General features: G+C 42.8%; 1 protein-coding gene across 2 annotated transcripts in view; it reads right to left on the bottom strand.

The window, feature by feature from the left end:
• The window catches only part of LOC141083564 (LON peptidase N-terminal domain and RING finger protein 1-like), a 67,705-nt gene that overhangs the window by 10,696 nt on the left and 39,672 nt on the right, over positions 1–17,337 (bottom strand). For both annotated transcript variants that reach the window (XM_073567908.1, XM_073567907.1), the window contains 4 exons: positions 15,356–15,470; positions 15,147–15,268; positions 10,280–10,438; positions 6,774–7,086 (listed from right to left, as the gene is read on the bottom strand). In XM_073567908.1, the coding sequence (XP_073424009.1) occupies positions 6,774–7,086; positions 10,280–10,438; positions 15,147–15,268; positions 15,356–15,470 (709 nt within the window). The remainder of the gene's footprint in view (positions 1–6,773; positions 7,087–10,279; positions 10,439–15,146; positions 15,269–15,355; positions 15,471–17,337) is intronic.

Raw genomic sequence — 17,337 nt, 5'->3', positions numbered from 1 at the left:
AATTCTTGATGTAAACATAACACCATCTGTAAAAAACTGAAGGTGAAAAGAAGATGGCTTCAACAAATGGATAATGATCCTAAACACAAGTCAGAATCTACAACAGACGACCTCAAAAGGCGCAAGCTGAAGGTTTTACAATGGCCCTCACAGTCCCCTGATCTTAACATCATTGAAAATCTGTAACTAGACCTCAGAATAGCAGAGGATGCAAGACGACCCAGGAATCTCACAGAACTGGAAGAATTTCCCAAGGAAGAATAGATGAGAATCCCTCAAACAAGAACTGAAAGACTCTTGCCTCGCTACAAAAAGTGTTTACAAGCTGTGATACTTGTAAAAGGGGGTGCTACCAGGTACTAACCATGCAGGGTGCCCAAACTTTTACATTGGCCCATTTTTCTTTTTGGAATTTTTTAAAATGTAAAAGATAAAAATATATAAATATATTTTTGCCTAAAATGCCAAGGAAATGTGTCATCTGTGACTTTAGGCCTTTAAGAGATCATTTCATCTTCAACTTGCTTAACTGTTCACAATAACAGTAATTGTGACTAGGGGTGCCCAAACTTTTACATGCCACTATATATATATATATATATATATATATATATATATATACACACACACATCAAAGAGGAGGACATATCTCAGGAACAGAGAGGCGTAGGAACAAAAGAAAAACATTTCCAGATTCAGGAGAACAGCGGCATTAACACCAGGTAAAATAAATTACATTTTTTTTGAAAGTGAAAGATCCTTTTTACGTACACACTTGATGCTGTAGCAATTTATACATGCTTACTCTGCCACATGGATTCATTGGCACCTACAGCGCTTTGTGCCTTAATACTTGCATGCACACAGTGTTTGAGTGTGCATGAAAAGGTGTACACAATTTACTGGGTCCTTTCTGCCATTTAGGCACCAATGACATCAGGCTGTCCCAGGTAAACGTCCCAATACACCTTAGATGACAGTCAGCCAAATGATTAGTTGGATGATATGTATCTCCTCCGTATTCCATGAATGCTCTAAACGGCAGAGTGTGAATGTGTCTCCAAAAGGGAGAGTGGAGTAAGCCATTGTCAGGCAGCTCCCCAAAGGCAAAACGGTTGGGCACTGTAACTCCCCATGCCCAGTTCTTTTCTCTTCTCACATCATCTGAATGGGAAACGTTGGAGAGCCCCCATACACACCAGGTGGCCGGCCAGTACCGCTGAAATTGGGACTGGCTGCCCATGTGTATGGAGACTTTTAGAGAAAGGGCAGTACTTCCAATGGCTCTCGCTATCTTAGGCCACTATGACTGTCACTGACTTGATGTTTCTGTGGCACTGTTATGTGTTCTAATAGAAATAGGTTGGAAGGTCTTTTTTTTTTTGGAGGGGTGTCCTTAAGTCCTAAAGGGTTGCTCCCAACGTCACAGATCGATATGGTCGGCTAGAGCTTGTAAATACAAGCAATTTAGCAATTTACTCCAAATAAAAATTTCCAGCCGTTCTTGAGATATTAACACTTTTCTTATGTTTATAGCTCGTTGTCATGGGAGACCGACCACCGCTGCCAGATCTCAAAAGATGTAAACCCTTTTCTATCGAGCGTGTAAACTGTTTTGAAGCTGGCCAGCTTCGGCGCGGTGCTTAAAAGCTAGACAGCAGCTTCGAGACCGTTTACACGCGCAACAGAAAAGTTTGTAAGCGCTGCACGGTTTCCTGTCTCGCAGCGGTGGTCGGTCTCCAATGCAACAAGCTTTAAACTAATGAAAAGTGGCAATATCTCAAGAAAGGATGCCATTTTTAAAAAGCTGTAAAATGGAAAAATGCTTGTTTGCACAAGCTCCATCTAACAATAACCCAGCTATGAAAAGAACTCTTCATCATATGTCAAGAATAGTAGATTTCGTGAGCACAGACAGAACAACAAGCACTGAGAATACTAGAAGCAAATGTAATGCATAATTATATTATCACCTAGAAACTTGGACCCTCTTACCGGAGGATTTCAGCTCAGCTTTAAGCCTGCCAAACAAAGGTAGGGATTTACAACACAGCAATTAGATCCCCCCGCTGGGATCTGGGGGATAATGTGATGGCTATGAATAATTGAACACTGTTATTGTATACCTAGTAACTCTGTGACTGCAGACTTGTGAATTCTCACATCGTATGCACTGTGAGGATTCTATGGTGCCGGCGTGGGTGGTCATGTGACCACAATTCTGTAAGGTTCATACTTCCAGACACATTCAAACTAGACTGTATCTGCGCAAGTCTAGTAGGAACGTGACCGCATGTATGTAAATTGCCTAAATACGGCGTGATGCCCGCTGCTCCTGGCACCGGTGAATCCTTAAGTGACTGCAGACTTGTAGCTTATGACTGGGCATCGCTTAAGGTTTTAAACCCTTCACGACATCCGCCGAACATGTACGATGCAAGTCGGAAGCAGATGTATTTAGCGGGCTCATCCAGCAGGCCCGCCCCATACCCGGCAAGTGATAACTGTATTACAGCCAGAACCTGAAGCTGGTAAGATTGTTAACCTGTTAAATGCCACTGTCAATTACTGACAGCGACATCATAAAATTGTGGGCAGTTTTAGAGTGGAGAAGAAGACAGACCATATTCACACCTTAATTAAGACCATATTCACACCTTAATTAAGACCATGCACACCCCCCTTAAGATCGTGTTCACACCCTAAGGGCAGCACAGTGGCTCAGTGGTTAGTGCTGCAGCCTTGCAGCGCTGGGGTCCTGGGTTCGTATCCCACCAAGGACAACATCTGCAAGGAGTTTGTATGTTCTCCCCGTGTTTGCGTAGGTTTCCTCCGGGTACTCCGGTTTCCTCCCACATTCCAAAGATAGGGAATTTAGATTGTGAGCCCCATCGGGGACAGTGATGATAATATGTGCAAACTGTAAAGCGCTGCGGAATATGTTAGCGCTATATAAAAATAAAGATTATTGTTGTTAAGACCATGTTCACAGCTTAATAAGGACAATGCTCACACCTTAATCAACACCACGTTCACACCTTAACCAACATCATGCTCACAACTTAACCCAGGCTATGCTTACACCTTAACCAATGCCATGCTCACACCTTAACCAACATCATGCTCACACCTTAACTACCACGTTCACACCTTAATTAACACCACGTTCACACCTTAACCAACATCATGCTCACACCTTAATTAACACCAGTTTTTTTTTTTTTTTTTTTTTTTACAATAGGATCTTATGGGCAATGTCAAATTAGTTGCAGCCTTGCGACAAATTTGAAAGGAGATCTGTACAGTATGCGTGTCAATACCGCAGCTCCATCCCCGGCAATAGCATCATGGCGTCTGCTCATTAGTGCGCTATTCAATTAAAATAAAACACGGTGTGTAGCAATATACTGACATGGCTCGAAATAAATGTGTGTTTTCTGCTTGTGAGGATCTCGTTTTAGGAATACATGAGGCTTGTATTTTTTTGGGAGAGTGACAAGACAGGAAACATTCTGCCGTCTACTTTTTTTTTATGACGGTGTACAGCAGGATGAGATTATCGCGCAGTGCGGCGGACGCCGTGTGCTGCATAACGCACGCTGCTGTACTTGCGGAGAACATGTGGGACGGTTATACAACGTGGAGCGAGATCAGTGTGTGGTTATCAGAGGCTGAGAGTAAACTTGGATGCAGGAGCACAAAATGTGCCAGCCCAGGGCTGAAGCAAGTCGGATCTTTTTCTGAGCACGTCTCACCCAAATCTCCACCAGCCCCGAGCTCAGGTTACAGCAGGACATACATAAAAGTGGTACGAAAAAAAGAAGGTGGAAGGCAAAGTCAATTGCAATCTTTGGTTTTCATTTTTCACGGCTTTCAAATTACCTGGGATCATAATTCCCCAAGTCAGAACAATTAAAAGGGTTATTTTTATATGTTAGAGATAAAAAAAAAATAAATATCTTAAAGGGGTATATTTCCTTCTCCAAGATCCTATCCCAATATGTAGTAGGTGTAATAATAATATTAGCAAATACCTCCAAATAGAAATGTAGTATAGTTCTTCTGATTTACTATGTCTCTTTCCTCATGTGCAGGCATTGAAGGACCTATGGTAGCCATGCTTATGACCACTGATGTAGTGACAGTTAGCTAGTTAATAGTGGTCGTAACCATGGATAGCCAAGGTCCTGCAATGCCTGCGCATGAGGAAAAAGACATAGTGAATCAGAAGAACTATACTACATTTCTAATTGGAGGTATTTGCTAATATTATTATTATTACACCTAATACATATTGGGATAGGATCTTGGAGATGGGAATACCCCTTTAAAGTTTGAAAAAATAAATTGGGTTTATGTCACCATTTTTCCATTGATGGAGCTATGTAAGGGCTTGATTTTTTGCTTTTTATAGGTACAATGTATTTTTCTTCCTACATTTTTTTTCTTTCAGAATATGAAGTGACTGAGAATCGCCATTTTTCACACAGAGCAGACTTGTAAGTGTGCAGCGATAACAAATGCGTTTTTTTTTTAACTTTTTTTTAATTAATTAACTTTTACTTATTTTTTAATCCACCAAGGAGACTTGAACCTGTGATCATCACTTGTACGATACATTGCTATGCTCCAGTATTGCAGTATACAAACTTTATGGATAGGAGTAGAAAAATGTCACTCCACAATCTCACAAGCTTGCTCCATACACCCACAAATGGCGTGGGACGTGCAAATATGTCTCATGTCAGAAAGGAGACAATGCTGAGCTATCCACTAGATAGGACCACAGCCAGAAGACCGTAGAATAGACTGCAGGTCATACATGCAACCTACTGCTCCATTCAGAGCCTATGGTACTGCTGTAGACAGCCAAACACTGCACTTGGGATCCCTTTAAGTCTAAGGTACTGATGAAGATACCAATCAGTAGGATATTACTAGTGTAATAGTGGTATGGCTGTATAGGTAGTTCTATAAGAATAAATATGACACCCAATTTGTAGTAATCTGATGTGCCAGTGCTGAAAAAAAATAAATCGAGCTTTAAAGCCACATGCAAATTAGCCTGGAAGTGCATTGGGGGCGTGTTGATGTACTGAGAATGCATGGACACACCCCAGATGCACTTCAATGCTAAATTGGCTCGAAGCTTGATTTATTAGCACTGGCACTTGTATTTATACCGCCATACTTCTAGGTACAGTAGTAAAACTGTCCTGACAGGCTCCCATTAAATGGTGCAGGGCTCCATTAAGCGGGCTCTGTATGTGATCAGCACAACTGACTTCTTTTGAGCGTGATCACCATAACACCGTACTATTTATCCTGCAGTCTTTGCCGTGAGCACAGACATGTATGTTATCCTCTTTGGGAGGTGGGCTGTCCTTGTTGTGTGCACTAACCTCCAAATCATCCTCTATGGGAGGTGGGCTGTCCTTGTTGTGTGCACTGACCTGTATGTCATCCTCTTTGGGAGGTGGGCTGTCCTTGCTGTAAGCACTGACCTCTATGTCATCCTCTTTGGGAGGTGGGCTGTCCTGGTTGTGTGCACTAACCTCCTTATCATCCTCTATGGGAGGTGGGCTGTCCTTGTGTGCACTGACCTCTATGTCATCCTCTTTGGAAGATGGGCTGTCCTTGCTGTGAGCACTGACCTCCATATCATCCTCTATGGGAGGTGGGCTGTCCTTGTGTGCACTGACCTCTATGTCATCCTCTTTGGGAGGTGGGCTGTCCTTGGTGTGTGCACTAACCTCCATATCATCCTCTCTGGGAGGTGGGCTGCCCTTGCTGTGTGCACTGACCTCTATGTCATCCTCTTTGGGAGGTGGGCTGTCGTTGTTGTGTGCACTGACCTGTATGTCATTCTCTTTGAGAGGTGGGCTGTCCTTGTCATGAGTACTGACCTGTATGTCATCCTCTCTGGGAGGTGGGCTGTGCTTGCTGTGTGCACTGACCTCTATGTCATCCTCTCTGGGAGGTGGGCTGTCCCTGCCGTGAGCACTAACCTGTATGTCATCTTCTCTGGGAGGTAGGCTGTCCTTGCCATGAGCAGTGACCTGTATGTCATCCTCTTTGGGAGATGGGCTGTCCCTGCCGTGAGCACTAACCTGTATGTCATCCTCTCTGGGAGGTGGGCTGTCCCTGCCGTGAGCACTAACCTGTATGTCATCTTCTCTGGGAGGTAGGCTGTCCTTGCCATGAGCACTGACCTGTATGTCATCCTCTTTGGGAGATGGGCTGTCCCTGCCGTGAGCACTAACCTGTATGTCATCTTCTCTGGGAGGTAGGCTGTCCTTGCCATGAGCAGTGACCTGTATGTCATCCTCTTTGGGAGATGGGCTGTCCCTGCCGTGAGCACTAACCTGTATGTCATCCTCTCTGGGAGGTGGGCTGTCCCTGCCGTGAGCACTAACCTGTATGTCATCTTCTCTGGGAGGTAGGCTGTCCTTGCCATGAGCACTGACCTGTATGTCATCCTCTTTGGGAGATGGGCTGTCCCTGCCGTGAGCACTAACCTGTATGTCATCTTCTCTGGGAGGTAGGCTGTCCTTGCCATGAGCACTGACCTGTATGTCATCCTCTTTGGGAGGTCGACTGTCCTTGCTTTGAGCACTGACCTGTATGTCATCTTCTTTGGGAGGTCGACTGTCCTTGCTTTGAGCACTGACCTGTATGTCATCCTCTCTGGGAGGTGGGCTGTCCCTGCCGTGAGCACTAACCTGTATGTCATCCTCTTTGGGAGGTCGACTGTCCTTGCTTTGAGCACTGACCTGTATGTCATCCTCTTTGGGAGGTGGGCTGGCATGATGCATGAAGATGCGACGTGGAAGGCTTCCGATGTGCTGGGAGAAGCATTCCTCCATCTGCTGATACACCATGTCGTGTAATCCCTGTACGTCCTGCAATTCCTCGCCCTCCAGCTTCTTGTCTGCAAGGTACTCTATCTCCGCTTTGTGATATCCATCTAACAGGCCTCTTTGAAGTACCCGGAAACGTCTTCTCCCTTCCGTCTCCACCAATGACCGACCATCAGGTAAATAGTCCAAGTGCTGGATCTCCAGCATGCACCCGTAGTCTGCAAAGCTGCACAAACCAACAATCATGGATGAAGGATCAATAGCAGAAAGTGAAAAATTAAAGAGGACCTGTCACTTGGCAGAAAAATATCATTTGTTTTACCTAGTGTAAATACTTTATATTCGCTGTGTTGGTGAGGTAGAAAAATTGAATGTTCCCAAATTTGTTTTCCACAGATAATAGCTGGTCGCTGGGTGGCTTGTATCAGGAGAATTTGTAATCAGTTTGTCATAGAGTAGGCATTATCTAAAGTGTAGAACCCCTTTAAAGATGACCAGTCACTTGGCATACATACAGTGGGTACGGAAAGTATTCAGACCCCTTTAAATTTTTCAATCTTTGTTTCATTGCAGCCATTTGGTAAATTCAAAAAAGTTCATTTTTTTTCTCATTAATGCACACTCTGCACCCCATCTTGACTGGAAAAAACAGAAATGTTTATTAAAAAAGAAAAACTGAAATATCACATGGTCATAAGTATTCAGACGCTAGGCTCAGTATTGAGTAGAAACACCCTTTTGAGCTAGTACAGCCATGAGTCTTCTTGGGAATGATGCATCAAGTTTTTCACCCCTTGATTTGGGGATCCTCTGCCATTCTTCCTTGCAGATCCTCTCCAGATCCATCAGGTTGGATGGTGAACGTTGGTGGACAGCCATTTTCAGGTCTCTCCAGAGATGCTCAATTGGGTTTAGGTCTAGGCTCTGGCTGGACCAGTCAAGAATGGTTACAGAGTTGTTCTGAAGCCACTCCTTTGTTATTTTAGATGTGTGCTTAGGATCTTGTTACATCCAGAGCACTCTGGAAGAGGTTTTCATCCAGGATATCTCTGTACTTGGCCGCATTCATGTTTCCTTCAATTGCAACCAGTCGTCTTGTCCCTGCAGCTGAAAAACAGCCCCATAGCATGACGCTGCCACCACCATTTTTCACTGTTGGGATTGTATTGGGCAGGTGATGAGCAGTGCCTGGTTTTCTCCACACATAGGATTATCACTCATCAGACCAGAGAATCTCATTTCTAATAGTCTGGAAGTCCTTCATGTGTTTTTAGCAAACGCTATGCGGGCTTTCGTATGTCTGGCACTGAGGAGAGGCTTCCGTTGGGCCACTCTGCCATAAAGGCCCTACTGGTGGAGGGCTGCAGTGATAGTTGACTTTGTGGAACTTTCTCCCATCTCCCTAGTGCATCTTTGGAGCTCAGCCACAGTGATCTTGGGGTTGTTCTTTACCTCTCATCACCAAGGCACTTCTCCCACGATTGCTCAGTTTGGCTGGACGGCCAGGTCTAGGAAGACTTCTGGCAGTCCCAAACTTCTTCCATTTAAGGATTATGGAGGCCACTGTGCTCTTAGGAACCTTGAGTACTGCAGAAATTCATTTGTAACCTTGGCCAGATGTGTGCCTTGCCACAATTCTGTCTCTGAGCTCCTTGGCAAGTTCCTTTGACCTCATGATTCTCATTTGGTCTGACATGCACTGTGAGGTCTTATATAGACAGGTGTGTGCCTTTACAAATCAAGTCCTATCAGTGTAATTAAACACAGCTGGACTCCAATGAAGGAGTAGAACTATCTCAAGGAGGATCACAAGGAAATGTACAACATGTGACTTAAATATGAGTGTCTGAGCAAAGGGTCTGAATACTTATGACCATGTGATATTTCAGTTTTTCTTTTTTAATAAATTTTCAAAAATTTCTACATTTCTGGTTTTTTTTTTTCAGTCAAGATGGGGTGCAGAGTGAAAAATGTAAAGGGGTCTGAATACTTTCCATTCCCACTGTATGTAATTTTTTTTATCTGGTGTAAAAGCCGCTGCTCTCCCGAATCCGTCAGGAGCGCCGGATTCAGGAGAACAGCGGCATTTATTCTGGGTAAAAAAAAAAAATCCATCTGTATAGTAAGTCACAGGTCCTCTTTCAAAGGATTCTCTGCTTTGATTAATTCTTGTTAAAAATACTCTGTGACAAACTGATCACAAAGTTTGCCGACAAGCGACCAGCTATTATCTAAGAAAAACAAGGTAGTGAGCATTTAATTTTTCAAATGTGCCAACACAGGGAACATACTGTGCATTATTACCCAGTGCTCATTCCATTCAATACATTATAAGGCAGAAAAAGGACAGATCCTCCAGATATAGTTGTGACTACATATAACATCTCTATTTCTGGGATCGAATTGAAAAGGGGCCTATGCTACACCCAAGGAAGAAAACCCCGTTTTCCTGAAACGTGTTGGATGATTTTGGGTCTGTGCTACTGTCCTTAGCTAGATTGTGAGGTCGCACAATGCAGTATCCAGGAACTGTAGTGTGGTATGCAGGGCTGTGGAGTCGGAGTCGGTGCTCATTTTGGTGGAGTCGGAGTCGGAGTTGGAGTCGGTATAAAATGGACCGACTCCGACTCCTAAAATATATAATAAATTGGGTACAGTAATTCAATGCAGAATGTGCTGAATATTTTTTCATAGGAATTTGGGAAAGTTATGAAATGTCCTATAAATGGCTGTTATATTCCTGATCTAAGGCTACATTCACACACAGCGTTTTTCCTGTGTTTTTTGAGGATACTTTTTTCAGCTGCAAAAGCTGATCATCTTTTTAAAAAACCGCATCACCTGAAAGGTTTTTGAGCTCATAGATAATGTTTTCAATAGCAAAAGCAGATTAGAAATCTGCTCTATCTATCCATTTATCCATATCTGTCTATCCATATCGTATCTGTACCAAAAAGAATGAAAACCGGGTAGTACACCAATATATATTCTGTTCTATCTAAATATCTTGATTATGGGATCATAAAAATGATTAAATGTCTGAGGTTCACATTGTACTACAATAAATTTTTCACTTAAATATAAGCAATATGTGTGGGAGTCGGAGTCGGAGTCGTGGAGTCGGAGTCGGAGTCGGTGTAAGGGAAATTGAGGAGTCGGAGTCGCAGGTTTGGCTTACCGACTCCACAGCCCTGGTGGTATGCAAGGAAACCTTTTCATCTATGTGAGCGCTAATGGCCAAGGCGCTCCTCACATGTGACGACTTCTACGACTACTTGGATGTTCATATACTCCACTTGCCTATTAAGTACAAACAACTTTATACATATTGCTAGCGTCTGTGTTACTGTATAGCGGTACAGAATGACGTGAAGCTTTGGAAGAATATACCCAAGACATGTAGGATCGCCGATCAGTACCTTTTGCCGCTTTCGTATAAACACATCCCAAAGCTCTTAGTCCCAGCTTCGAGGCAGCGGCGCATCATGAGGCGATAACGTGGTTCAAACACATGGAGGGGACAAGCAACTCCGGGGAAGGCCACGGTGCACACGAAGATTGGCACGTTGCTAACCAGACTGAAACCAACCGTAAAGAACAACAGGTCAGTAACTTTTATGTGGAGTCAGACATTGTAGACTGCTGCGAGAGCTTCCGTCATGAAACGCCACATCATCCAGTCATTTATAACCGGAAGTATACTTTATGGAAGATTTTTCTAGTCTCTAGAAAAACTATTATCTAGAATTAATTTTATTTATAGTTTTACAGCTCTTAGCCCTAATACTTGTATGATTTCAAAGGGATTGTCCAAAAATCGTTTTGCCCACTCCGTGTCCTAAAAGAAAAATAGAACACTGCTCCTCTCTTCTGAGTACAAGAGGATATAGAGATCGGAGCCGATCTAATCTGGTAGGCAAGTATGCTTTGTTTTATTTTATCTAGTACACTAGGGGTATTCACTAATGGACAACCCCTTTAAGAAGGACCCGTGACTTAAAGGCATATTTTTTTCTTATGATGTGAATGTCGCTCTTCTCCCGATTCCGGCGTTGTTTCTCTTTTCTTCCTGCGCCTCTCTATTCCTGAGATATGGCCCATTCTTCCATGTGTATATATCTAATCATGTTACCAAGTGGGTGTGGCGATCACCTTTTTAAGGGCGTCATCATGGAGATCACGCCCCCTTGCCTATCAAGACTACATTTACATACAAAGAAAAGGAGGCCGTGGCGCAGGAACAAAAGAAAAACAGCGCCGGATTCAGGAGAACAGCGGCGTTTACACCAAATAAAACATTTTCATATTATTGACAAGTCACTGGTCCGGTTTAAAGTAATATTCTTCTTACATGGGTTATTCCAGAAACATTCATTACCTATCCACGGGATAAGTTAAAAATGTGTAACAGCTGAAGGAAGATTCGACCACCGATCTCTAGAACGGGGGGATCCGAAGACCCCCTGTGTGAAAGGAGCAGTAGTCATGCAAGTGCAAATGTTTTTTAAATTTAACTTTTTTTTTTTTTTTAACATGATGATCGTCTGATCGCTTGTTCTATATACTGCTATACCACCGTGGGATTCACAAGACTACCAACATGACAGCCATGAAAAATTCAGCAGCCTCTTAGAATGGGGGTCTCAACGTTCCTTGTGTGACATGAATGGCATTCATGAATGTGCACTACCGTTTCAATTAAACCGGGTACACCAGTCCCCTGTCCTCCCAGCGATCATACATTTATACATCTCATGTAAAAATGATGTGGATGTGACAAACCCTTCTGCATTATGTGACAAAACAAGCTCAATCATTCCATCAGGGTTTACAAAAAAACTGTGCATTTTCCGGCAGAGTTGGCCCTAGGCAGAAGACCAATTTGCCCTCATGGTACATCTAACATTATAAGTAATAGATTCAGAAAGGGACTTAATCATGCATTTTACACCAGAAAAACTGTGGTAGAAAAGTTGCTAAATAAGCACATTTAACACAAATTAAAAAACTCCTTGAGAAAGCCACAATTAAGCGAAACGTGCGTTGGAGCTGGAGATCCAAGGGGGCCATTCCTAACTGGTAGTTGTAACCCTTGCTGTACTTTTTTTTGCACTTTATGTCAGATTTTTTGTCTGTTTATTATTGCACTTTAAACTAAGTATTTTAGGATTATGTATGATCATGTTATTTAATTATGGCCCCTTCATATATTATATCATTACTATCTCCCTATACTATGGTACTTTATTATGTGTAGTCTGTTGCTGGTTCTCCTTTTATTATTGCTATGAATAAGATTATTTTAAAGTTTCAATACTGTTGGACTTTCTTGTTTATTAACTTCCTTGAGTAGGTATTACAAATAAAAATAAAATAAAAATAAATATAAAGGGTGGAGCTTGGGAAGAGGGGTGCGGCCTAAAGCCTCTGACAGATTCGCTATAAAAAGGAGAAAAAAAATAGAAGGGGAAATTTTCTGACTCGGGAGAACGGACTGGCCAAAAGATGTGCCTTTTGATTGCTTTTCAGCTGAATTACCCTGTCAGCTTCTTCCAAGTGTTATCAATTATATTAATATTATTTAGATACAAAATGCAGCTACCAATCACAATCCAGTTTACATTAAAAACTGGTACTGGAAAAATAAAAGCAAAATCCTAAAGGGGAAAAGACTTCTGTACCGCCGGTACCTATAGCGCTCTTTGCCGAAAAGATCTTTGATCTCCGCTGAGCCTGTGACTAGCCCAAACTGCAGACTTCAGAGGGAAGTCAATTACGGACAGGTGGAAGAATCCTCATTTTCGGGCCTCGAAGGTCAGGACAAGCACATTAATTCCGGCAGAATATCTAAGGGCAAATTTCTAATTCCACCTGCCGAGGCTCTGTATCAGAGTAATTACGGAGGGGCCCACAATTAGTGATCTCTGTTATCCCGTGAAGCTGCTCTCGCTATAGTAATTATCTTTTCTTCAACCTGAACGTCTCATTCATTTTCCGAGACGGAAGGCGCAGATTGAAACACAATGGCCTGACGTGCAGCAGCCGCGGGGTTTACATTACTGCAAATTTTCATAGTTTGAGTACGGACTGTGATGTCAAAAGCAGCCGTAGATTTCCTGTCCCGAACTCACGGGCCTTATATAAACCTGAGAAGCTGAAGAGTTCGGGTCAGGACATAGCAGTCCATATGACCATCAACATCACGTAAAACTGGCTTAAAGGGAACCTGTCAAATCATTACTAACAACTAATCTGTCCCCAGTGTGTTGTTAGTGATGCAATGTGCATCACTAATACGTTGTTTTCAACCCAAACGGTGCCGTAATCATCTCCATAAATTGTACCTCCTCTTTCAGTCATAGGGGTGGGGCTTCATTTTATTTCAGTCATGGGCTCGCCATATCGTCGACGCCCACGCACTCTGATTGGTGTTCCAGGGTGTGCCGACGTCAAGGGAATCTGCTCTAAAATCCGTGTCGAGCAGCTCCCTGCGCCTGCGCAGTGTTGAGCAACTCCCCGCGGCATGCGCAGTGACGAGCGTGGTTACAGAGCCTGTGACTTGCAGCAGCTTTTGGAGCATGTGCACACAGTCAATGAAGCTGTGTACGTACATCCAGATTCAGTGCGCATGCGCGGGGCGCCGCTCATCACTGCGCAAGCGTGACATTTTAGAGCAGATTCCCGTGACGTCGGCGCACCCCGGAACATCATGGGCATCAACAATATGACAAGCACGTGACAGAAAAAAAATGAAGCTCCACCCCTATGACTTAAATATAATGTACTATATGACTATACAAAGTGATTTTTGGAGATGACTACGAGGCTGCACATTGCATCACTAACAACACATTGGGGACAGTTTAGTTGCTAAGAATGATGTGACAGGTTCTCTTTAAGACATTTCGACAACTAAAAAATGCCCGTGTGTAGAGTGATCGAGAAGGCAGAGTTGGTAATAAACCGTCTCTGCCTTCCCTATGGATACTTTGGCTGCCTCCATCAGCCGGATCCTCGATTCTGCAGCGCTCCTCAAGACCGGGTGCAGCTTCGCTACTATTCAGTGATAACTTAGAATGTCAATGCAGAGTTGCAGCAGGACGTTTAAAGTCTATGGGCGGTCCTAAAGCAGTTATCTACCTTTTTTTTTTTTTACTCAAAATGTTTGTTTTTCTTTGCTTAAAGTGTTTGTATTTGGAGCTAAAAATAATTTTTTTAATAGGGTTTTATTAAAAATGTTGCACCGTTTGGCTTTTACAGGCTCTTTGTTTCTCTGCACAGTCAACTTTGAATGTGGTCTGTGGTCATAAATCAGCTGAGAGGAGCTAAGAAAAAAAAAAGAGAGATAAAAGAGTTACAAGCTCTCTCAACAGACCGGCAGGACAACTCACTGATTGATTATCCGTTAACTCATTCTGCAGCCGACACTAGACAGTGCAATACTGACGCGTTGGAAGGCAACCTGCGCTACATTTGTAATGGAACCCAATTGCAAAAATGATTTATTTTTTTTAGCCCAAAATGCATTTAAATTAAAAACAAAATTATCCTAAAAGGTGGTTAAGGGGTTCACTATACTGACCCAATGTTGATTCCCATATTTCGCACTGACCCATCAGTTCTCTATGACAAACACAAGGTTCTTTAATCACATCCAGCTCCGTCTACAGAGAGTAATTTTCGGACCAGACGCTGGCCTCCACACATGAATTAAAGGGAATGTGTCAGCAGGTTTTTGACATGTAATCTGAGGGCGTAGATTTCAATGATCTCTGTCACATGTTTACTTACACCTAAGATTTTATCACCTGGTGTTTATCATTGTCTGGATTACAGCAGCGCGTGCATGCTGGTCTGACTCCGCCCCCTCCTGTGATAATCAGCTCACTGTCAATAGACACTGTACATATGGAGCAGCTCTGTTGCATGCTAAATCTAACTAAATCTAAAAATTCTGATTGTATGAGAACAGCTGCACCCAGTAAACTAAGTGATATCACTGAATTCAGCTTGATTTTGCCAACATTATATTGCTCTCAGATGAGGTAGCAAAAACCTGCTGACAGATTCCCTTTAAGCAGCGTCATTAGCATTTAAGCTGTCGAGTTTAGGTCGGAAGACCCCAGACCGATCCAAAAAATATATATATATCATACAAAGTGGATATTTTTTAATTTTCTATCATAAAGTATGTAAAAAAAAAAGTTGGCTAACTCTTTAAGAACTACTAGTCTCGAGGCTTTGGATGGTGGGCCATTTCTTTGTTGACCATAATTAAAGACTTACTTGGACATTTCGGCAATTTCGGTAAGATGAACCTGCTTCCGATCAGCCATCTCCAAAGGGAATATGGTGGTCATGAGATCCTGCAGGAGAGCAGTGATGGGATAAGACCCCGCACTCAGATACTGCGAAGGAGACCATTACACAATTATTAACAGAGGGTACAATGAAGGTATTACGAAATGAACACCGATGACAAATGTCCATGTTACCTCCCGCAAGCACTGCTTGCATAGTGGGCAGTATGGCTGGTGGTCCATGCACCTTTCCAGGCATTCCCTACAGAAGGTGTGTCCACAAGGGGTGGTCACTGGCTCCAAAAACATCCTGCGAAGGAGCAAAAAAAACACAGATAAGGTACATACAACATTTTCATAGCTTTTCATTGCATATTTTGGGCAAAGTGTGGAGACTGAAAAACGGCAATTCAGGAAGCTCCATATTTTTCTTCTTTACTTTTTGGCTTTTAACTTATGGGTTAAATAGTTTTAGATATTGATAGTCTGAACTTTTTATTTTTTGGGGGGGATAAAGAGGGCGATTTTGTATATATACATATATATTTTTTTTTTCTTTACCCACCCTCCCCCGGTCCAGCATTGAATCTACACAGCAGCTCCAGGTGTCTTTTTCTCTGCAGGCAATCGGTGAGCGCGGTATCTATGTCAAGTTGACAAGATGAGGCCGTTTCGAGCCACTGAGTTCATTGATTGGCTGCAGACAATAACAGATGAAGACTCAATGCTGGACCAGGGGAGGATGAGTAAGCCCACTTTGATTTTCTTAAAACAAAAATGTAGTTGGTGGACAGGGTGTTTCTGAAACTGGAACACCCATTTAATAATCATCCTGACACTAAGATTGCGTTGCGAAGGCGATGAGTATCTGAATAGACAATCCACTCGCTCTTCTCCACTTAAATGCAACAGCTCATCTTTCACATTGTCATATAAGGGGTTAACCAGCAGTGATCGGAGCTAGCTCTGATTACTGCTGTTAGAGGCAGGTGCTGGCTGTATAACACAGCTGGGAGCCATCGTTTATTTAGCAGGCTCATCTCCTGAAGCTGCACCATTCACCTACACTATTATGGTCTATCTCAGGAATGGGTTACTAAACCTCTGACTGTACTGATGTACTCAGGGCTCCTGCCAGGGAGGCTGACAGCTCTCCAGTGCATTAACAGAGGCATTCAGGCAGTATGGTTATGTATAAGAGACATGACAGATCTGTTTTGGATCCTGGCTGTGGTTTTTGCAAAAAGACCATTTTTCTGTTCAGTTTCCAGGGAAACATGCAAGAGTCTCTCCAAATCCTGTAAATAGACTGGAGGACTGTCCTGCTGCTCTATAGACGTGGCAGAGAACATCGTGTAAATACGATGGGACCGGAATGTAAAAGGACTTCACTCTATTAACCCTAGAAATGCTGCAAATCACGCCATTGCTTGTAAAATGCAGACATGTTCGGTATGATGCTTTTATTTTCATACAGTACCAGTCAAAAGGCTGGCCAAACCTGTTCATACAATGGCTTACCTTGTTCTTATTGGAATCTGCACATTGTAAATTCAGGCTGAAGGCAGCAAAACCCCAAGTGAACAAGTATGCAAACAAGGAGTAAAAAATACACATGTGAAACAAACCAGAATGTGTTTTAAAACTTAGAATCCTCATTAATTACCCCCCCTTTCTGATTTCTTTTACATGTGGACCCAAATGTGTTCCTTCGTGGTTTTGCTGCCTTCAGTCTGAATCTATCATGTGCACATTCCATTAAGAACAAGGAAAAGTAATGCATGAACAGGTGTGTAAGAACTTTTGATTGGTACTGTACTTTTTTAATAAACATATTTATACAGAATACAAAATTGCATGTAACCAGGGCTGTGGAGTCGGAGTCGTGGCGTCGAAGCCCATTTTGCTGGAGTCGGAGTCATAGGTTTGGCTTACCGACTCCACAGACCTGCATGTATCAAACGAGTATGTGAAAAAAGAAAACACACCCTGCCTGAAAAAAAAAAAATCGTTATTTTTTTATCAAAATGAAGTAGTCAGAAGAAAGTCACACAAGCACAGAGAGATGTGACTCCACTATTTATGGGCCAAATATTATGTATGGCCCAACCAGGAATGGTGACATGGCACAGAAAAAAAAAAGGGGACTCACTATTAGGCCTCATTCAGATGTTGTT

Source organism: Dendrobates tinctorius, unplaced genomic scaffold, assembly GCF_039654945.1.
Source record: "Dendrobates tinctorius isolate UK_male_01 unplaced genomic scaffold, ASM3965494v1 ptg000020l, whole genome shotgun sequence".
Classification (NCBI taxonomy): domain Eukaryota; kingdom Metazoa; phylum Chordata; class Amphibia; order Anura; family Dendrobatidae; genus Dendrobates; species Dendrobates tinctorius.
The sequence above is the reverse complement of the archived record's forward strand: the minus strand, read 5'-3'. Positions and strand labels throughout refer to the sequence as shown.